General features: G+C 37.3%; 1 protein-coding gene across 5 annotated transcripts in view; it reads left to right on the top strand.

Annotated features, from left to right (window-relative positions):
- Positions 1 to 23,416, top strand: part of REV3L (REV3 like, DNA directed polymerase zeta catalytic subunit) — a 130,165-nt gene that overhangs the window by 81,512 nt on the left and 25,237 nt on the right. For all 5 annotated transcript variants that reach the window (XM_075498567.1, XM_075498568.1, XM_075498569.1 and 2 more), the window contains 7 exons: positions 153 to 292; positions 3,277 to 7,486; positions 7,865 to 8,847; positions 9,442 to 9,524; positions 10,639 to 10,764; positions 12,343 to 12,535; positions 14,994 to 15,105. In XM_075498567.1, coding sequence (XP_075354682.1) covers positions 153 to 292; positions 3,277 to 7,486; positions 7,865 to 8,847; positions 9,442 to 9,524; positions 10,639 to 10,764; positions 12,343 to 12,535; positions 14,994 to 15,105 — 5,847 coding nt within the window. The remainder of the gene's footprint in view (positions 1 to 152; positions 293 to 3,276; positions 7,487 to 7,864; positions 8,848 to 9,441; positions 9,525 to 10,638; positions 10,765 to 12,342; positions 12,536 to 14,993; positions 15,106 to 23,416) is intronic.

Genomic DNA, 23,416 nt, shown 5'->3' with positions numbered 1-23,416 from the left:
AGAAATGTAACAATTCTTTTGTTTGTTTCCCCTTGCTCCCCCAAATTACACAACCATATAGCACCACACCCCTTTGATTTGAGATTCCCTGTGGCTGTTGGTATTTTGTAAGAGAAGTATTGTGCATTAAGTAGTCCCTTCATTTTCTGTAGGTCAGCCGGCAAAAACATGCATCGAAGTTCAACAGAAGAGGATTCATCTTCAGAGGAAGAAATGGAGTGGAGTGGTAATGATATGCTCCTAACTAATCTCTCTATACCTCAGTTAGATGGGACTGCAGATGAAAATGGTGGTAAGTAAATAGAAAAACGGCTTTGGAAGTTGAATTACTACCTGGGTCATAGTTCATTTTCAGATCAATTTGCTAATTCTCGAAAGTGCTAACCATTTTTAATTCTTGGTTCAATTGGAAGGAAATGCTCTCAATGGATTGCAGATTCAGGCCCTTAACATCTTCCTTATAAGCCAATAATATTTTAATCTCAATGCCCTCTACAAATTACCAGAATCTGCTTTTCCTATTGTATTAATGATCAAAAAAAGGGCATGGTTTAATTAGTTTTATGGAAAAGATAGTTACCTTGTTGCAAGGGGTATTTTTCTGTTACTACTTGTTACGCAAATATGGTATTAAAATTAATGATTATGTAGGATCTTTTATCCTACTAGGATTTCATTGTAAATAGTAAATGTATTATTGTGTAAATTTAGTTGATTCTTTGCTTTGCAAGTATTTGCCACGCATGCTAAAATACAGTGAGCCTTTGTTTGAGCCAGTGTTTCATTCAGCAGATTGCAGGTCCACATCTTGGGATTGCATGAGTTAAAACTATGCAGTGGCAAAGCTGATGCAGAAGAAACTGCCTTTCAAAATCTGTAAAAAATTAAATTAATCTGTAGAGATATCTCTTGCCATCTTTTTATAACCTGCTGTCTTTGATCAAAATAACCTTAGTTAATAGAATGCACGCTTTGAGGTTAGGTAAATATATAAATATCATTATTTGTTTCATTAGACAATCTACATATTTTCGTATTTATAAAATTCTGTTGAGCAAAACAATGTAAAATGTATGGGTCTTGTGGGGAAAAATATATATCTGTATCCAGGGTTTTCTCAGTATTAGGTTCACTTTCGTTCTTGGTCTAATCAACAGTAATTGTTCTTCTTTGTTTAGAAATATTGTACTAGTCATACTTCATTGCCTTTAAAATTTGAAATTTGTGGTTAACATCACTTTGTACCAGAAGCTTCTTTCTTAATCCATAGTACAAACTGGTTAATGTAAAATCTTGTTTGTGCTCATGCATGTACCTAATTTCCTATTATTGCATTTGCTCTTCGGGGCAGGAATGTAATTCTTTACAAAGTTTCTGTATTAGTTCATGTCTCTTGAAGCTATTTGACAAAAATAACAAGCATCATATATTAGTATATAAAATACATGGGTCTTAATATATCTGTTAGCAACTCTGTATTAGAGAAAGTGAGCTACATGATCTTATTACATAGACAACTACAGCTGTTCTTTTGTGTTAACTGTTTAAAGCATAGTTTGCTTTTTCCTTTGCTGTTATAGGAATAATGGTAGGGTCAATACATGACTTGATGTACTACTAATATGATTTGGGTTTGCAAAATATACAATTGTAATTTCCTTATTTGCAGTACTTTGTAATTTGATTTAAAAAGGGATGCTTCTGGCTAATGAGACTGTATCTTAAATCCTTGTTTAAATTTTAGAATATTTTAATTATGAAATATCACATGAGTAAGAAGAGTGTTGGCTTAGAATGAGTTTATTACTGTGAACTTCTACATCAACTTCTTATAATAAGAGATACAGTAAATTCAAAACAGATCTCAGTCCCGTTCCTCTAAATTAGAAAATGCTTATCCACACATGAATCTGTGTCCATAACATCTGACTGACTGACAAGTATTTTTGCAATTTTTATATCTGAATAGTCAGGTATCTTCCAAGTGTTTGTTGACACTTCACTAAATTCCCATTTTCTTGGTTTTCAGTTAATCATCCTCATTCTTTGTGTGGACTTCTACCCTCGAAGAATCATAGGCAGCATCTCCCAGCTGTGTTTCACAGCTCAGGGACTCTGTGTATGCATTGGAAAATGTTATTAGAGACAGATTGAGACTTCCTTTTATTTTTCTCACCTGGCAACAAATAAATTGCTAAGCTGAAGGCAGCATGAATCTAAGATAATCCCCAAATTGGTTGAGACTTACAGGAAAGGCCTAAAGGATCCTCCGTCTAAGTACAACAGTGTGCAGTGCCTGCTTTCAATTCATACAGCATGTTTCATAACTCCTATCCCCCTTCAACATTTCAGCTAAAGATGAGGACACACGAACAAATTGCTGTCTGCCAGGAGCTCTGTGGTAACTGCCTCTTCACAGAGAAATAAACTCCTTCAAATTGCTTGGTGTTCATTGTGGTTATGAGCAAGCACACAGTTGCTGCAAACTAGTTGTTAATTTGTTACTTACCACCTGCCTGTCCACACTTACCCTACAGTAAATGTGGTGAAAGTATCAGCGAAAGAGAGAGAAATTGTCCCAGGTATCATTTGATGAGTCTGCACAGGACAGTTACTACAGCACATGCTGGCCGCAGATCTGTGTGGGAATGTTAATGCATGTGTATGGATTCATGATCTAACTAAATTATGTGAGTTCCTTGTATAAACACCTGAATGGGTGGTGGATTACTCTGCTTTATAAAAGTGCAGCAAACTGCCTGTGCTTAGCACACAGGACAGTTGATACAAAGCCCTTGCCATGTTGTAAGATAGTACTTTAGCTTTCTGTGCAATGACTTTTCTATATGGGGAAGTCATCTAAATAAGTTCTTTGTTTTTCAGAGCTGATGAGTATGCATACTTCTCAGGGAAAAAGTAGGATACAAGCTTTTCTAGAAATCAGTGTTTGTATTTAGTTATCTGAAGGTGATTTCATGCTGGTTTTCTGAAAGAAGGCTTCTAAAATCTTTGGCAATTGTATGCAAGCCTACCATTTAGGAGTAACTGACAGAATGGCTGAGACACAAATGTACTGATGACATGATTTTGATACAGCAGCTTATGTACTCAGGGTCTCTAGGTGTCATGCTTGTAAATGCAATGCGATTTAGAAGAGTTTTGTTTCTTCTTTGGATGGGAGGGCTTTCAGGAAAATGTCATTAAAATGGTTAATGCCTTAGGTTATTTTTTTTTTTACAGGAAAACTAGAGTAAAATTGCTTGTCTTCCATTTCAGACAATCCTTTGAATAATGAAAGTTCTCGAACTCACTCCTCCGTCATTGCAACAAGCAAAATGTCTGTAAAGACCTCAATCTTTCACAAAGATGCTGCTACGCTAGAACCCCCATCTTCTGCTAAAATTACTTTTCAGTGTAAACACACAAGTGCCCTTTCTAACCATGTTTTGAATAATGAAGATTTAGTAGAAGACCTCTCGCAACCAAACACAGAAACAAGACCTGAACTTTCAGTCCATGCTCTTACAAAAGAAAGCACTTACTCGGCAAAGTACCCAAATCCATTCAGCAATAGTACCCATGCAGAAAACTCTCACAAAGAGAATAACAAGAAAGATACTCTCCCAGTTCCTTCATGTGAAAATAATATTTTTGAGTATGAAGATGATATTTCATCAGTGAGCAGACAGATACCTAGTAGGAAGTATACTAGCATCAGAAAGGCTGAAAAGGATGTCTCTTTTATGCATGTGGGCCGCCACATTGGTGACAGCATGTTGAATAAAAACTTATTTAACTTTTCCGATTTGAGCCACTCCAGCCACTCCAAAGGTAAAATGTCCTCTGAAGTAAATGAAAAATCCAGCAGTGCAAGTATAAATAGTTTTTTTCCAGCAACGGTTACAGAAAATTGTGAATTGGTGTCTTGTTCAGGAGGCAGTCGAACTGTGGTACATTCACTTGAAAACAACACTGATGAAGGTGGCCTTAATAAGCTTAAAATTCGGTATGAAGAATTTCAGGAGCATAAGGCAGAAAAGCCAAGCCTCAGTCAACAAGCAGCACATTATATGTTTTTTCCTAGTGTTGTTCTTTCTAATTGTCTCAGTCGACCACAGAAGTTGGCTCCCGTGACATATAAATTACAGCAAGGCAACAAACAGTCCAGGTTGAAGCTGAATAAAAAGAAACATAGTTTTATCAGTCATCAGGAGCCTGCAGGTGTAAATGATGTTGCATCAGTGAAGGAAAGCTGCTATACACAAGGTAATGCTTGTAGTAACATTCCTGATAAGGATAGTGCTTTACCTAGTGACTTAGTTCAAGTTCCTCTTGAGGCTTTTGAAAACAAAATGCCTACAAGTACTGCTAATTATACTGACTGCCAGTTTGCAGATGGATCTCTTGAAACTGAGCAGTCGTTTGGATTATGTGGGAATAAATATACACTCCGAACAAAACGGAAGGTAAATTACGAGACTGAAGACAGTGAATCAAGCTTTGTCGCACACAACTCAAAAATTAATCTACCTCAACCGATAGAAAGTGTTGAAAGTTCGGATGGGTCTCAGAAGTCTCGAAAGCGTAGAAAACTTTCTAAAAAATTGCCACCTGTTATTATTAAATATATTATAATCAATAGATTTAGAGGGAGAAAAAATATGCTTGTTAAACTAGGGAAAGTAGATTCTAGTGAGGAAAGGGTAGTACTCACAGAGGAAAAGATGAACTTGTATAAAAAGCTTGCACCTTTAAAGGACTTTTGGCCAAAAGTTCCTGACTCTCCTGCAACCAAATATCCTATTTATCCACTAACACCAAAGAAAAGTCACAAAAGGAAAGCAAAACATAAGTCAACCAAGAAAAAAGCTGGAAAACCACAAAAAACAGGTAGTAAAAATATTAAAAGAACTTTCTCTTTCAGAAAAAGGACTCATACAATTCTTTCTCCTCCTTTGCCATCCTACAATGCTGAAGCTGAAGACTGTGACTATAACTATAGTGATGTTATGTCTAAGTTAGGTTTTCTTTCTGAGAGAAGCACAAGCCCAGTAAACACATCTCCACCTCGCTGCTGGTCTCCCACTGATCCAAAAGCAGAAGAAATTTTGACCAACCTGGACAGAGAAGCTTTATTTAGTAGGGGGTCCAATATGTACAACAGCAAGACTGTTAATTCTAGCGTAGGAAAAAATAGTCGAGCAAAAACTCAGGTTAAGAAATGTAAAAAGAAATTTGCTAGCCCCACTGTATCTACCAAGAAAAAGAAAAAGATTAATCAGGCTGATAGAATAGCAGATGATGGAAAGAAGAAACCTAGAACAAAACAAAGACAAAAAACAGCTGAAAAAGTGTCCTCAAGAAAGCGCGTTGTATTTAAAGATGAAAAAGGAAATACTCACTCTACTGCAGAAGTGAAGTTTGTGCTGAAACGTCAAGATCTGCCTGAGATTTCTTACAACTCTGTCAACTCGCAGCCACTTCATAACCGGAAAGACAGTCTTCTTCCTGGCTATTCAGCAGGATATCTACCATCAGCACAGCTCCCTTCAGCAGCTGATGCACAAGGTAATTCATCAGGCTGTTTCCATTCATTGATGGAAATTGATAAGCCTGTAGAGGCACAGTGTTTACCTGCTCCACGAGAAGACCCTCATTCATCTCTCACATCTACTCCTGTGGCATCTGGAAGGGAAGTACCAAAAATGAGCTCTCAAAGGCCCAGGACTCAAAGTGCTATATTTAGAATGAAGGATTCTGCTCTCATTCAAAACATATTTGATCCATCTAATCACTCAACTCAGGTAACACAGAATGCGCGCATCTCTAAAGATAAGACTTCTGCAAAAGCAGAAGAGAGAAAAAATTTGCAAAACAGGTATTTACCACCAGCTGGGAAATTAAATGAAGCTCGTGACTCTTTGGACATAGCAAAGATGGATCAGTTACATGCCACTAACTATCTGCATTGTAAAGACAATAATCAACAGCAGATTTTTTGTTTACCAGAGGCATCCAAGCATTCTGATCCTTGTCCTTCTATTCTTAAGTCATCTGAGGAAAGCCCTGGGCCACTTCAGTTGCCTAAGAACTGTTTTGTAACGTCTTTGAAGAGTCCAGTGAAACAGTTAAATTGGGATCAAAACCAGAGAGGATTTATTTTGGATATGTCACATTTTAAACCTGAAACAGTAAAACAAAGGTGTCTGTCAGAAACAACCATGCAACCAAAACCCATCTCCCAGTATAAAAGCAGGACTATAGTGGCCCCATCAGCGTTCAGTGAAGGACAGTCTGGCCTAGCTGTTTTGAAAGAGTTGCTCCAGAAGAGGCAGCAGAAAGCTCAGAATGCAAATGTTACTCCAGAACCATTACCAGCTAAAACACAGCTGAGCAAGAATATACCATGTCCTCTTGAACAGAATAAAGCAATCAAAAGGTCACGGTCAGTCACATCACCAAGAAAATCGCGTGCTCCCAGGAATACAAAACCTAAAGAAAAATCACCAAAACTTTCAAAAATGGAGTCTTTAAGCCAGCAGATCACTAGTCGCATTGATCACTCTGTGTCTGATGACAGCCCCATTTTTTTTTCGGACCCTGGTTTTGAAAGCTGCTACTCACTTGAAGACAGCTTGTCTCCAGACCACAATTACAACTTTGATATTAATACTATAGGGCAAACTGGATTTTGCAGTTTTTATTCCGCAAGCCAGTTTGTCCCAGCAGATCAAAATTTGCCCCAGAAATTCTTGAGTGATGCAGTTCAAGATCTTGGTTCTGGACAAACAACAGAAGATGACTTTCTGTGTCATAATGACCAAAAATCTGAGGAAGAAAAGCAGCATTCTTCAAGCACAAGTAAATGGATACGGTCTGGTTCCCTGAGCCCTGAGCTTTTTGAGAAAACTTCACTGGATAATAACGAGAACCACTGCCATAGCCAATGGAGGAAAAATGTTCATCCTTCAACTTCTAGATCTAGTTCTATTGATACCTCTTGTATGCAAGAGACTGAGGTCTGTTTAAATGAAAAGTTCAAATTGAATAGAAATACAGTAAATAAAGAGAGATTTCTTAGCCTTCCTCAGCCAACCAGCTCAGACTGGATTCAAAGCCACATTAGAAAAGAAACCACTTTTGAACCCTGTCAACCACTTGATTCAGTTAATACCTCTTTTACATCCATATTGTCTTCTCCTGATGGTGAACTTATAGATGCAGCTTCTGAGGATTTAGAATTATATGTTTCAAGAAACAATGAGGCATTAACTCCAACTCCAGATAGTTCGCCAAGATCAACCAGTTCTCCCTCGCAATCGAAGAATGGAAGTTTTACACCTCGTACTGCTCACATTCTTAAGCCTCTCATGTCCCCACCTAGTCGTGAAGAAATCATGGCAACTTTGCTAGATCATGATCTTGCAGAAACAATTTATCAGGAACCATTTTGCAGCAATCCTTCAGATGCTCCAGAAAAGCCAAGGTACTGTGTTAAATGCATTTCTGTCTACATATTCTTGCGATTATATTAAATTTAATTTATTCCTGTAAACAATTTTATGCTGTTATGTGGCACAGATGCATGAAAGATCCTATGTGATATACATACATTTGAAGTTGAAAATTACTGTACTTCCCGCGCAAATACCCATTTTCATTCATGACACTTCGGTTTTTTTATTGTTTGATGTTATTGTAGTAAGTGGGAATGTGCCTGTTTGATTTGTAAACGAAAGTTACTGCCCACAGGAATTGCATAGTGAGAAAAATACTTAGCAGCCCTCTACTTGTATATCATCTTGAGGACTGCCTGTAATGCAGTTTAGAGCAAAACAATAATTCAATCTATTTCTCTTCACAGAGAGATTGGAGGACGGCTTCTCACAGTGGAAACTAGGCTTCCAAATGACCTGCTTGAGTTTGAGGGGGACTTCTCATTAGAAGGTCTACGACTCTGGAAGACTGCGTTTTCAGCAATGACAGAAAGTTCTAGACCAGGGTCTCCTCCCCGTTATGGTCACTCTACTGTTAATAAGAGAGAAAGTAATAGCCATAAAACTAGTGAAGACAAAAAAATAGTCATAATGCCATGCAAGTGTGCTCCAAGCCAACAGCAAGTTCAGATATGGCTTCACGCCAAAGAAGAGTATGAACATTTCAAGAAATTGCCTAAGAATCATCCTGCTGAGCAGGAAAAGGCAGCTGAGAATTTCAGCTCTGCAGCATTGTCTGAAGAGAAATCTATAGAAGTAGTAAAAGCAGCTAAAGATTTAAATTTATCTAGCCTGGAAGATGAAAGACCTATTGTGCCTACAAAGAATTCTCCTGCTTCTCTGGCAGAAACTACAAAAACACAAACCAAGGAAACCTGTGATAAGTCTATAAGCACTATAGGAACTTATGTAAATACTAAAAATGACATAGACTCTAATAAAACTCTATCTGATAGCAAGACACTTACTACTTCAACACTAGAACATGATAAGGAGGAGGAGGAGGAAGATTATTATGTCAGTTACAGTTCACCAGATTCTCCAGTACTTCCTCCTTGGCAGCAAGTAGCATCTCCAGATCCCAGGCAGTCCAATTTAGAAGACACAGAGTGGAAAAGTCAGGATATAATTTTGTCTTCTGTGGAAGAAAATGATGTAGTACCTGTTGGAAGTGCACAAAACTCTCCATCCACCCAAGAGGACGTTAGGACATCCTTTGACACGTCCCCACTTCCAGTTAATGAAGATCCTGGAAATTCTGAGTCCGTTTGCCTACATAGTACACCCATTGTGCACAGAAAAAATCAAGATGGAGTACCTGAAGTTCTTGGGTTAACTCCTTTATCCACAGGTAAATCCATTAAGTCATTCTAATACTACACAAAAAAACCATCTGAATATGATATTGCATTTCTTTTGATATAATGAGAAAATAATTACATCTCCACAAAAATATATTTAAAACTAGTTTTGTAAAGGAAAAGGCCCGTGCATTGTTGTAAAAGTAACTATTGAATTATGAAAACAATCTAGAAGCAGAACACCCTTTTGCTTCCTGATGGCCTCTAGTATCTGAACTCTGAAGTGCTGGTTGAAAACTTAATTTAAAAGTATAGCTTATTTTGGGGATTTTGAAATCTTGTTGGTTATATTGCTTGTATTTTTCCAAACATAACCTCAGTGTAGAGTGTGAATAGCATTGCAGTGTTCAAGATCATAGTCATGTGAGATTTGGTGACTTACTGGCCTTGTACATTCCTAAATGTCCATAAATACCAAATTGTAATAGCTGTGCTTTGGATTGGACAGAGAATAAAGTTGTATTTGTTTACATATAATATTTGTTTATAATGTTAACCAAATGCCTCTGGTTATTTCCAGCATGTTGTTTAATGTCTAGACAATATTATTGAGGCTAAGCAGTTTTGCACTCATATGTTTACAGAACTGAAAGCCCAGAAACTGAGCCACAAGAGGGGAAATAATACTGATGGTCTTCGAAGAGTACTTCTAACCACACAAATGAAGGTAAATTAAGATTTTATGTACAGGTGTATTTTTATTATGCCACACATACACATTTCCATTCTCTTTCTTCTGTGTTGTTTTTTTCTTTCGCTGTTAAGATCTTGAAAATACATTTAAAATGGTAGGGTGCAATTGCTGTAGAATCAGTGTACACTCAAAGTTAGGAAGAAGAAATCAGTTTAATTTGTGGGAGGGAAGGGGGGAGTTGAATATTGAGAGTGTGTTCTATGTTTTAGGGTAGCGAGACACTAATGAAACACTAAAGAGACACCATGTAAAGATGTTGTTCTGCTCTTTTCGTTACAATATCCTTTTAAAGTTCTATTGTGATTTCCCTTTTATATATGTGTGTGTGCATATATACACACAGACCTGTGTATATTTATGTATCTCTGTGTGTGTATTAGTTTTCAGACAATGTTCTAAGCATTTTCTGAAAACCATGTAGGCAGTGAATGGCACTGGTATGGTGACGGAGTAGAAAGGGAATGGAACGCATAAAATGATCAGACTCGCATGTTTTCCTTAAACAGTGCTTCTGCTCCCCATGTTGGAAACAGAACGGTGGGCTAGGTGCATTACTGAAATGACCCAATAGTCTTTTCTTTCGTTCTTAACGTAGTGGTATTCACCCCGTTCAAATGGGTACTTCAGTGTACCCTTAATTCAGTGCCTTAAAAAGTGGTGACTGAAGCAGAGGTTTTTGATAGAATGTTGCTCAAGAGAGGATAGAGATTTGCTGGTTCCCCTGTCCTCAGGCTTCTAAGAAAGCCAGTATGTGTGGGTTTTGGGGTTTCTTTGTGGGGTTTTGTTTGTTTGTTTGTTTTTGGTTTTTGTGGGGTTTTTTTTTTAAGTATTTCAAACTGCGTCTTGCTTTAATATGAGCTTTCATTAAAATTATTCTTAAAAAGCAGAAAGATACAACTGTTGCTTCCCTGTTGAAAAATGACATGAGGAGATAGTGAAAGCTTTTTTTTTTTAGTAATTGTAGTGTATCATTTGCATTTTCATTGGTAAACTTGTATTTAATATTGCATATGAATTTAGTAACCTGTAGTTTTTTCAATATTATATTGTTCTTTTTTTCTCCCTTCCCTCCCCCTCCCCAAATAAGAATCAATTTGCTGCCCTCGGCGCTCCAAAGAAAGAGACTTCTCAGATTGAAGGGCCATCTTTAAATAACACTTACGGTTTTAAAGTCAGCGTGGAAAACCTGCAGGAAGCAAAATCTTTACATGAGGTAACTTACTGTTACATGTTATTTTATAAAATGATAGTTTATCAGCCCAGTTTTATAATAGCAGAATTTAAAAATCTTTTCCTCCTTGGTCCCTGCCTGACTTAAAATTAATTAGTGTGTGATGTCTGCAGCTTTAAGTAGTTGTGTGACTAGTTTCAGCTTGATCTCCAGGTGCCTTTATTTAATAGTATTGAACTAAATTTCACAGTATTTTTGTTAAGAAGGTGGTAAACCTTCGTTTAAAAAATAAAAATAAGAGAAAGATCAGAAGGAAGAAATAGTAAGTTTTGTATAAAAACATTACTGGAAAAACTAGTTGACCATAACTTTCATGGATCATTTCCTTAAGAAACAACGCTTCTGGCATCATTCAGTCAGGCCTCTACATGTTACCTTCTGAACCTGTTGGCCAGTTTCTACTACATTTAACAAAATGGTACATGTCTGAAAGAGTGTGTCTACGTATTTCATGTAGATCAGTGGTTGGTCTGGGAAGAGAGATCAAAATTGGTGCTGGAGAAAGGGATGCAATGTGAATATAGTACTGCTGTGTTTGGCTGCTAACTGGTCAGCCAGCATGTGTCTGCTCCCAGACAGTCACCGCATCTGTGGCTTGGAATTAGCTGTTAACCAGTTTACAGATGAGGTGGGGAGGTAGAAGTTTTATGCACCGAGTAGATGACATAGGAGAAGCCAGCCACAAGAAACTAATGATTTTGCAGGAAATGGAGACAGAGCTTGGTAGTAAAATTTCATTTCAGTGATGGCTGTAGTGATTTAGGCTGCAAATCTAGAGGAAATCAGGCTGCTCCCAGGGCATCTTACATACTTAGAAATATTTGTAACTTTTCCCTTGTAATCCCTCCAATGTACCCATTAGTCCACATTATCAACTATATTATGCAAGAAAACAGAGCAACAACATAGAGTTGAAACAGTATTAAATACTACAGTATTTATTGTAGAGTCAAAACTGTACAATATATAGGGATTAGCATTTTCTTAATGCAAACCATTCTGCAAAAAGCTGTAGCAACATGATGTGGAAGTTCATTAATGCAAGTGAAGGGAAAGTTAGGTATTCTCCATATCATCCTGTAAGTGACTTAGTCTTCATGCCTGTTTGCACATCTTGGGTGAGGGAGGGAAAGGACATAAAGACCAACAGTGATTCTTTGTTTTTCGTCAGTCTGCAAATGTAATTCAGCTCAATATGCAAAGCTGTTTGAAAACATTACAGGAATTTACAGTTGTTGAAGTTGAACATTTCTGTTGGTTTGTATTTTCTGCTTTTGATAGAAGAAGATAGTACTCAGAAACAAATACTGAATTTTAATAATTGAGTATAAAAATGTATTAAGTGATTAATCTTTTTTGTAAGAGAATGCTTTTTGCAAAAAAGTGAGATCCAGAGATGCATAGTTAATCACTTCTATTAATTTTCAGGTGTGACCTCTTAGTTACAATATAATATGACCATATAAATGTTTGCAATGAGTTGATTTGCACTAATAATCTTTTAACATTTTTTAAGAAAGCTCTAAAACATACTAACTTATTGTATTTATTTGTTGGTAGGTCCAACACCTTACCCTCATCAGTATGGAGTTACATGCTCGAACCAGACGAGATTTGGAACCAGACCCAGAGTTTGATCCGATATGTGCTTTATTCTATTGCATCTCATCAGACACAGCACTGCCAAATACTGATAAAAAGGAAATCACTGGTGCTATAGTGATTGATAGAGACAGGACACTCTCAAGCCAAGGTTCCTATTTCTTTTTTCTTAACATATTTTACAAAAATGTTTATTTCATAGTAATCAAACAGTAGCAAGCAAAATATAATCGAGTACCTATATTACTATTTAGCTCATTTAATTTTGTCTTGTTGACTGTTGGATGAATGGCCATATTAAACATAGAGAGTTTTCCTGCTTATATCTTCCAAAGAACTATTGCATGGGCTGTAAACCACAAATAGCACACGCATGTGCAAAATATCTATGTTTGCGTACTTGTGGACAAGCTCCTGCAGTGTTCTAAAAGTATAAAGAGGAAAACCTGCCTTTAGTTTCCTACTCAAGTTGCTGACAGCTACAAGTAGAAAATGTTAAAAGCAAGACAGTATGTTTTATATTTTACTTAAGGGTTATTTTTGTGGTTTTATCTGATCCTTTTAGGATCTAAACAGGGGCCCTTATTCTATTGTACCTTTTTGGCTTTGTTTAGACCAGTGATACTCAACCTGTGGCTCTAGAGCCGGATGTGGCTCTTCATGGCCCTACAGGCGGCTCTCGCAATGTAGGCGTCTGATCGGCGCTCCACTCTATCAGGCAGCGCGGGGAGCACTGAGCAAATGGACCAGCAGTGTGGGAGTCGCTGAAGTTCCCCCTCCCATAGGGGGAAAGAAAAGGAGCTGCTGGGATCCCCCCACAGGTAAGAGTAGAGATCACCTCCCACCCAGCAGCCGTGGGGCAGAATGGGGAAAAACTCGCCCTTTTGCCCCTTCCACCCCTCCACCCCACTCCTTCCTAGCAGCCAAAAGGGGTTGAAGACAGAATGCTGCTGGGAGAGAGGATGCTGATGTGTCATGTCGTGATGTATCAATATGTGATGATGTTCAGGCAGCATTATCACACATTGAAGTGTCATGATGCAGAAAAAAAAGATCACACTGTTGATACTTGATTTTTATGGTGCTCTACAACTCCATTTAATAAAGAAGTGGCTCTCCAGCTGTTAAAGGTTGAGTACCACTGGTTTAGGCTAGTAAAAAAAAAAAAAAAAACCAAAAACAAAACAAAAAAACAAACACAAAACAAAAAAACAAACAAAAATGTCCTCTTTCTTTCAGGGTTTCTTTGGCATTGTGAATGTGTATTAAACCACAAAATACTGTCTAAAATTTAAGTGTGGACAAAAACCTACCAAAAATAAATTTAGCATTAAGGCAACAGCTCCTTCTTTTACCAGTTTATTTTTCAAAGTATTGTAGATATTTTATAATGTTAAGCTAAGTTCTTATTATTCTCAGTGAAGTTTATTCTGGTATTATATGCTTGTTACTCTCTTCAAAAAAATTATCTCCATTACCTTAGTAAGTGAGATTTTTCCACAGTATAGCCACTAATGGCTCCCTAGGTGTGTGCCACTGATAAATTATCAAGAAAAAGCTCTCTGTAAAGAGGTCCAATAATATTTTGAAAAACCAAAGGTTTTCTGATCTGTTTCTGTTAGTGAAATAAAATGATATGTTTAAATGTTATTGTGACATTACTTGCTTTAATTGATGTGTGCTGTCAATATTTTCTTGGTTAGAACTTTCTGAGTTCCCTGTTGCATGACTTGACATTGAGATACACCTTTTTTTCCCCTTTTTGTATTATTATTGCTTTGCAAGTTACAGTACTCATTTTAACATTTATTTCTGAAAGCACACTTTTTTTGATTCTCAAGATCTTAAGAATGTATCAAAGTAGAATGTCTTTTAAAAACTCCAGATTGTTGCCTTAATCAGAGATATTACTATTTTTTATATAGAGAAAATGAAAAGACAGAGTATGTATTGCATATTATTCATTTATAGAGGTTTTTTTAAACGGAAGGCAAATGCTGAGTTCCTGCATGTGTACGAATTTAGCTATTGTTCACACATTATCAGTGTAGACACTCTTAATGTGCAGTAAGTGAGCAGTTGCTCATGGTTTTCCGTATCTATTAGTAACTTAGCAGTGTTTTTTAAGAAGTGCACCAAAAAAAGAACTATACTATGTTATGTAGCATTTTCATTCTTCAAAGCATTTTGCAAAGCACTACTCTAAGCTAGCAATTAAAATAAATATTTTGCGTGAAAACACTGTGTGAGTTGTCATATGGCCCTTTAATATTTCTTATTAAAAAATAATTTTCTAATAGCTAGACTCTTGTACATGTAAAATGGTGAAATTTTTCTTGAATCAAATTTATTTATATCTGAGAATTTGTGCAAAATTATCACTATGGTAGAGTTTTACAAAGTGAAAAGAACAAACTTTTCCACGCAAGAGGAACAAAATAAGTCCATGGAATGAATTGTGGTGATAATAATTAAGTGTTAAAGATGAAAATAGGTTGTATTCCATACTTCTTTTCAGTTGTATGTTTTATTCTAAAGCAATATTGTTGACTGAAGTCATGGAATTCCTTCGAAATTGTAATGATTTTTTTTTTTACTTTATTTTCTAGGGAACAGAGACCAAGCCCCCTTGCTCACAAGATCTGGAGTTACAGGACTAGAAGTCAGTTACGCTACTGATGAAAGAACTCTTTTCCAGGAAGTAGTGAATATTGTAAAAAGGTAGCATATCTGTACGTTCTGCTTTTATTTTTCAGGCTCGGTACAGCAGATTTAGTTCCTTCAACCCTTGCCAGTCTCACAAATACTGATTTTTGTTGTTGTTGTTGTTGTTGTTGTTGTTTCCCTTGAAGGCTTATTTCTAGAGTGGACAAGCATGATGGTCTTTCGAATAAAAATACTTTTTGCTTTTCCTTTTCTCTGACAGCAAGAACATTCAGATCCTCTTAAGCAGCTGAGTTACAGTCTTGAAACTAATCAGCCATATAAGTAATCTTCTTTAACATACAACCTTTCCTGTTAATCCCAGAATCCATTACACATCTCTCTCTGAAACTCTCAGAATAGTAGATATTAACAGTGCTGAGAGCTGTAGAAAACCCCTCAGATGGGAAGAAATTTTTACAGGGACTCTGAGGCAAGACAGAAAAAACTTACATGGTACTGAAACTGCTATGGACAGATTAAAATAACTGGTAGTTGAAAAATCAGTCTCCTTCATTAGTTTTGTCTTCTCTGAATGGAAATCCCCTGCGCCATCAGACTTGGAAAACTGCTGGTTTTCCCCATCTCCACCAAGGCTGGGAAGCCTGTTTAGTAGCCCTCTTGGCTGGTGAGTAGGTGGAACCGCAGACGTCTCTCCAGGCCCTACTGACAGAGGTGCAAAGCTGTAAAATTGCAAGGAAAAATAAACAGATTTAAACTATGAGTCACCCTGCTGGAATAGAGGCACAAGAAAAAAAATGTGTACTAGGCAGAGTACATTTGCAATTCTTTCTCTCTCCAACCAGAAAACCTCTGATGAGAAAGACATTGACCAACCCCATGAAGCCAGAATACAAAAAGAGTTGCTGAATGCAACCAACACAGGGTGGGTCCTGGCAGAGCAGCAGATCCCTGTTCAGAGAAGACAAAATTCAGGTAAGGAACATAATTTTATTTTTCTCTTTCTTGGAAATCTAGTGCTCCATCAAACTTAGGAAAATTACTGAGAATGAGAAGCTGCCAATAAATGAATAATTCTCCATCGGTTGTGTGGAAGTTTACAAAGTGACAGTACATAAAGAGTATGAGAGAGAGAACTCAGCAGTTAGAATATATATATTTATTGCTGAAGAACAGAAGAAGTCTACATCTGTACATATTGAAGGCATTACAGGATGAAAGAAGCATCCAATTTTTGTAATACTTCAAGGTGGAATGTACCAATCACCAGGTTGCTGACTGAGAAATCTCTTCTTAAGAGATCCTCTCTTTCAACACTGCTAGCATGCCTTTTTGACTCAAACTTTATCTTCTAGATTGGGTTAGTTAACTTGTATTCCTGGAAGATAAAAGATTAGATCTATTAATGGAGAGGCAGACTGCTGTCATCGTCTTAGTCTACTTCCCTCCTAAGGGATCAGACTTCTGCTGAACTCTCAACAAGTATGTTTTTAAAACTTGGACCACATCTACAGTTTGCAGCTCTTTTCCCCCTTTATTTTACGTAGCCTAGGTGAAAGAGAATAAGAAATTTTGCTGGGGTAAATGTTTTCTACTTCTTAAGCACATAAAAAAGCGTCTAGGCCCAGAGTAGCTTTAACTGAAGGAAAAAGTATGGTAAAACTACTTGATTAAAAAGTAGTGGACTGCAAAAATCTTCCTCAATGGGAACTGAACAAGCAAGCAGCTTTAATGAAAACTTTCAGCATCAGGAATTATTTTTGAAAAAATCTTCTGTTGCTGTTTTAAGTGTTATTTTTTCCAGCACAAGCTAGGTACTCTAGTTGTTCTGGTAGGTGCACTTAATAGTAGGTCTGATAGGTTAGAGAAAGAAAACAATCAGGTCATGTTTAAGAAGCATTACCACTTGGGGTTCATGGAGCAAAACTCAAAATCACCTTAATTTATCAGCAGAGGACCATATCAGTATCTTATATACTGATGTATGCATCAAGCTAGAGGATAATAGGTTCTTGTGACCAAATAGCATGCCCAGCATGACTGCAGCTTGCTTTTGGTTCATCTTCTTGGCCTCTTTGGGTGTTGGAGAGAAGGGTGGAAGAGTGAAATTCCAGATTCCTGGCACAGTGAATGATGGAATATCTATTCAGTCTCGATTGTCAATACCAGGAGCAGACTTTATCAACTTGTTAGTGCACTGAACCAATTGTACCTCAGCGGTGGGAGGAATTGTCTTATGCAGTCCAGTTGAAGGATTCCTGTTCCCATTTCTAGTCATTCTCTTAGTTGTTGGCCTAATTCTTGCACTTATTTCGTATAGGTGCAATTGTGGAACGTACTCATTTGTTTCAAGTTCCAGCCTTCTGCTTCTCTGTTTAGGCCTTTTGTTTTTATTTTATTCTGGTTACTGAAAATAAGAAATGGTTGATTCTGTCACTTCTTGTCAATAGGTGTAAACTCTGGAAGAGCACAGTAGAGAATTCTTGACCACTGTTCCCAGCACACAGATGAGGGAAAGGTGATTCCTGGGAAATGTATCACTTCCTGCAATACTCTTAGCTCATCAGTCTCCCTTTCCATCAGAAATCTGCAAGCATTTTGTCTTCGAACAAATGACCCCGACTATCTATGCAAATAGTCTTTGTAATGTGCTGGTTGATATTGAGGGACACAGGTGCTCAAGCAAAAAATGATAAATTAGTGAGGTTTTAATGCTTGCTGGTGTTTTATTCTTGGGTTGCACTACTAGCCTTTTGTCACTGAAGAGTGTTTCCCAAATCTAACCTTTTATAGAAGAGCTAAAGTTACTCTGTTATATGTTCACTGAAGATGAGTATTGCTCCAGAAAGTTCACTGGAATTGATAAGCTGAAGTTGGATTCAGTTATACCTTCACTTTGAAGTAGTTCAGCATGTGCTAGATCTGAATAACCACAGTAGGATTAACATGGGTTTCCACCTAGACGTCCGTAAAGTAAATACCAGGTTAAATGTTCTTCTGTGAAATTAATAGATGTTGTCTGTGATTAACTCAGGGCAGTTGGCAAATGAAAATAAGTCATCTTGAGGTCTGTAGACCTGAAGAAGACCTGGTTGTTTCTCTGGAATCATGATCTGTGGTTTCATCTATGCTGAAAACTAGCAGATTTGTCCAAATATTGAGGGGAATAAGCACCTTTATTTCTAGGAGATTATTACTGAGAGTGATTCAGCTGTGAAATGGGAGTACTTACAAGTGTGAGTACCAAAATCTATGTAGACAGCTAAAAGAAAGCACATCATTGTAAAGGGAATTTGAGAATTCTCTTTAATTCTAAAAGGTGTTGAAATACTGAGTTGCTTGAGGGTTGAGAGGCAGGAAACAGTTTGAAAGGAAAAGCCATAGAGGTGAGTTTGGAGGAGGCAGGGAAGAATAAACAACACGGATTTGCAACAAGATTTGCAAGAAAAGCGTAATTAAAGTGGTTCTTGGTACCCTGATGACTGTCATAGTGTTTGAGAGGAAGCTTCACCTACATAGGTCCAATTTTCCTTTCTTTGGTAAGCTGTCCTCTGGCTGTAAACAAAAAAATAGGACTTCAGCTCAAAACTGGCATAAAGCAGCTGAAAAACAACCTTCTTCCCATCCTGTGCAGCCAGTGTGGATGATGTACAAGCACAGAGAGCCAAGTTGTAGGCTCTTTGGAGTTGCCATAGGGGAGATTAATTTTTTTTTTTCTTGAAATGGAGCCTGTACCTGTATTGCTGTCCTAAAGGATTCTGTCATGCTGCCTGAGCAGCCTTCTTGAATAGACCTTCTCTTTATCTTAAGGTGTCAGCTGCAATGAGTTGGAGAAAAATTGGAAGAATCTGTCTGCTTGAAAAAGTAAAACAGAACCACCTCTCTGAATGTAAAGGCAGAAGAAAGAGTAAACACATTCACATAGCTCCATAAACCAGTCAGTACAAAACACAGGAAAGCGGCTGTTTGAGGAGGAGGAGGAAGGGAATGCTACAAGAATGTTTGTCTTGGAGATTTAAAAAAATGTGGGAAAACTAGAGATGTCCAAGCCTGATGGAGCAGTGGATTCCCATGAAAGAGAAATTAAATGTCTGGGCCTCTCCTACACTTTTAAGGCAGATTGTGCCACTCTTCTGTAAGTGCAGATACTACCAGATAGCAGAAAAGGGCTGGTCCTGCAGGCATGAGAGGAGCAAAATTTGGGGAATTCATGTGGGAATGCACAGTCCCCATGTCTGTGACATGCAGAGGATATGGAAACAGGATGGGCTTGAAAAAAAGTAGTAGATTCACTGCTACTTGAGACTCACCAGCCACCCACGGCTCTGTCCCCATGGAGCTAGTTTCTGATAAAAGTACAAAAACAGAGTATAAAGTTGTAAGATTTTTCTTAAAGATTTTGGGGATAAAACATTTGTAAATTAATTAGTTGTTAATACTTAACATTTAAATATTTTGTATAATATTTTTCTTGTAAAGTATGATGCTAACCATTTTTTTTTTTATTGGATACAATGCATTCTATTTGTTCTTCTGTAAATGCTCTAGCAATGTTTTGTTTTTAAAATAGAGATGTGTTAATCTAACCTTCTTTTCCCAGGCCAGTATCATCTTCTGTGGCGTTTTCCTGTAGAAATCTTTCCTTAATGTCTTGTATCAACTTCATGGATTTTTATTGTCCAAAGCAAACTGGAAAAATGTTTTCAGAGATTTCAGTTACGTATTTGAGTCACCAAGTACTCTGCTGCCATGCACAGTTACTGCTTTTGTCTGTATAGGTCTGGCCTAATTTTTTTCCCCCCTTTTTCTCTTCATTTTAGCTGGAAGAAAAATAGCAGTCAGGAAAACCAGACACATAATAGAAGGGAAGGCATAACTGGGAGCTTTACTATTCATTCACGAAATTATCAAATGAGAAAGAGGAAGAGATGGCATAACAGCATATATGACTTAGCTAGAAAGGAAAATAATCGCATTTCTTCTCTCTGCAGCATATATGAGTTGAATGCTAATGCTGTCATCTTTAAATCCTGCCAGTATAAATGCTGCTTTTCATCTTTGCAGAGAGACTGGCAACAGCATGCAAAGCAGTATCAGTGCCCATCCTTTTAACAAAAGAGCACTATGTTGGCAGGCACACCTCTTAACTCCTGTCGTGCTAGTCCTAGCCAGCAGCTTTCAAATATCAGTATTACTACTTACTAGTTTCTTGCAGGTGTAAAAGCTGGTCTCATTACAATTTCTTTTAATAAAACAGTTTGAACTGATGATGAAGACCAACTGGATAGTATACTGTAAAAATTGTGAGAAGGGAGGATGAAAAATATAAAACTTGTCCTCTCCTCTCCTTCACTCACAGCCTATCATCTTTGTAGTACCACATGAAAAGGGGAGAGAGAAGGCAAGAGAGTGACAGGCTTCAGCTGAGCTCACATCGGCTAAACCTTGGGTTTACCTGTTCATTTTCCCATTTGGAATAATGTCATCTTTTAGCTCCAGGCATCTCCTCTTCTCCAATAGCAAAAAGAATACCACAGGAGGTCTCAACAAATGACACAGTGGTCCATTGGTACAGCTGGTACATGGGATTGGGCTGCAGGAGAGGGTGCTTCTGCTGCATAAATTGAGACGCAATTGATTAGTAAGGAAATAAGAAGCAAGAAACAGCAGTGCCTCATGTTAGGGCAAGAAATCTGATAGGTCTGTTAAACCTGTTGCATAAGGTAGACCTTATGCATACTGTAATGCAGGAGTTTGGGGTCCTAAGTGTTGTTTAGCAGAAAGGAGTTCTACTTGAATTTAATCTTACTTTGTTTTTTACTTCAAAGATAATTCAGAGATACACTTAACCAAAAATTATTTTGATTGTAAAGTTAAGGAAATACCTAAGCATCCACAAATTTGTTAATACTAATTATATTCCTTTGTGCATATACATTGTGAATGCATACAAATATACATACAAAATACATATATGTGTAACTTACTGCAGTATCTGAGCAACTCAATTGCTGGTAGTGTGTTTACCGTTTTTCATGCTTTCAGAAGGATACCACTTGGATCCAAGTTTTAAATATGGGAAACTGAGACTAAGGGACTATGTTTACAGGGAATTTACACTACGGTTTGGATTCACCATTTACTAGCTACTCTACCTTGATTTTCCATGTAGATAGCTTTGTTTGAGAGGCATTTGACTGAAACTTAGAAATTTGTATTTCATTGTCAGTGTCTAAGTAGCTACCCTCATCACCATGTATGTTAAACAGAAAGACCAGGATCTCATTCTGCAAGAGGTGGCTAAAATATAAATATAAGGAGTAGTTTACCCAAAGAGGCCTTTTTTCTTCAATGACAGTAAAGAGACCAGCTTAGAAAACTTGAGATGCCAAAATGAGTTGAAATTAGACCCTCCCCTTAATGCATGTGCAGCGTCTAGTTGGAAAGGAAAAGCAGAGTAAGTAATGCACTGTAAAGTGATACCCTGTGACTCAGTAATGTGTCATTATAGGCAATCCCTAATGGCCTGTACAAGCAAGACTGAGTTCAAAACTAGCACACTGACTTTTTAAAATCCTATTAGTGACAAACTTTCCAATCTACATGTGAATTTACATAAAACTATGTTAAAATATGTAATATTTAAGTTAGATACAATTTATTTATATAAGAAAATGCATGTATCTGAAAACATAAACTAAAGTGGTTTTATGTCTTGTTCTATAAAACTCCTTCTCATCTGAAGGATACTAGAGAAACAATTCTTGAGATTATATGCAGATGGTTTACAGAGGTCATTTTATTCATTAGCTTAAAAGAGAATAGTAAGATTAACTCAAGAATTGATGAAATGTTGTATTCAGTTGCAATACTAATAGGGGTATTTGCAGTAGTAACGTAATAGCCCACTAAAATTTGGTTAAGTAGGAAGTGAGGGAGGTAATGCGCTACTTGGGCAAGGAAAAACCCAAAGCAACTGTCCTTCATCACAGGTGGTAGCTGCTACTATAGTTATGGCAACTTGCTGCTTCCAAACAGTATGCTTGTTTCTGTTCAGAACAGGCTTAAAAGAGCAAGCAAATTCCTGGCATAATGAGTACTGTTTTATGTACCACATAAGCAGTTCTTCACAAGTTTCTCATTCACGTTTGCATCTATCATGGAACCCATCTGCATAACGTCTTGCCCTGCATAAAATCTACAAGTATTTTCCATTTTGAATTATGTGAAAGCAGTTTCAAATACAAACGTAAATGACTACTTCCTTCATTTTAAATAATCAGTAGTGTTTTGCAATATGCTATGACCAGGATAGTTTAGCTGCAAGAATTAATGTGAAAATATGTTAATTTTTTAAACATTTATTCTATGATGGTATAAACCATTACATAATTCCTTTTTATTTCAAAGCTTAGATGGAGCTATTCATAATTTTGGAACCTCAATTGGCAATCATTCTATGTTGCACGGAGCAGCAAGTGGTCATAACTCTTTTTGACGCTGATTGTGTTGCTGGAAGGAACTGCAGGCTAGCTTCATTCATTGGTCCATAAATTGTTCCGAGTAGCTTTGGGTTTGTACCACTGGTAGGATAGGCTTCCAAAATGAGTGAATTTACTACTTCCACTCCTGATGATAATTTCCTGTCTCCAAAATCAAAGAATCATTCATTTGACATAAACAGCAGATGGCAAAATACCCCCTAAATGCAAAGTGCTAGTTCTTTTACTTTCTCTACAATGCTAGAAATCAAAAACTTACTTCAGAATCTTCTGCTTTAGCCAAAAATTGTATCAAAACCATTCCTTCACAGGTAGAAGTAGGTAGTAAAAGGGATTTTTGCAACTTTTGCTGGCTGGTACAAAAGGCCCAAATTGTAATAGAGAGAGAGCCATGCTAAGTAAGAAGATTCAAATACTTTTCCCTTTATTTTTCACAAAAAGTTAGTGTCTGTGGCAGAAGTGTGGAGGAGCTTTTTTCTGGAACTGTTCTCAGAGTAGTTAGTTACTTCAACGTAATTTGTCATCTGCCTTTTGGCTGGGACACACAAGCAAGGAAGATGCTTTCACGATGAAGTCTGAAGCTTCATTTGTAATGTCTGTGATACAACTTTAACTTAGGATTCAGGGAAAGGATATTCTCCTATATCCAACAGTCAGGAAATGTTGGCATTTTTTGATGCGTTTAAGGATGCAGAAGGTACAGAGATCCTGGTCATAAGCCAAGGCCCCTGCCTACTTCTCCCGTAAACTAAGGTCTACAAGCCTGCATCCTGTTGTGGGGTTGGGCATAGACTGTGGTACAGGACCCTCAGCCTATTGTCTAGTCCTCTACCTCCTGACAGCTGCCCTTTTGTCATTCAGTTGTA

This window comes from Mycteria americana, chromosome 3 (genome assembly GCF_035582795.1).
Source record: "Mycteria americana isolate JAX WOST 10 ecotype Jacksonville Zoo and Gardens chromosome 3, USCA_MyAme_1.0, whole genome shotgun sequence".
Lineage (NCBI taxonomy): Eukaryota > Metazoa > Chordata > Aves > Ciconiiformes > Ciconiidae > Mycteria > Mycteria americana.
The sequence above is the reverse complement of the archived record's forward strand: the minus strand, read 5'-3'. Positions and strand labels throughout refer to the sequence as shown.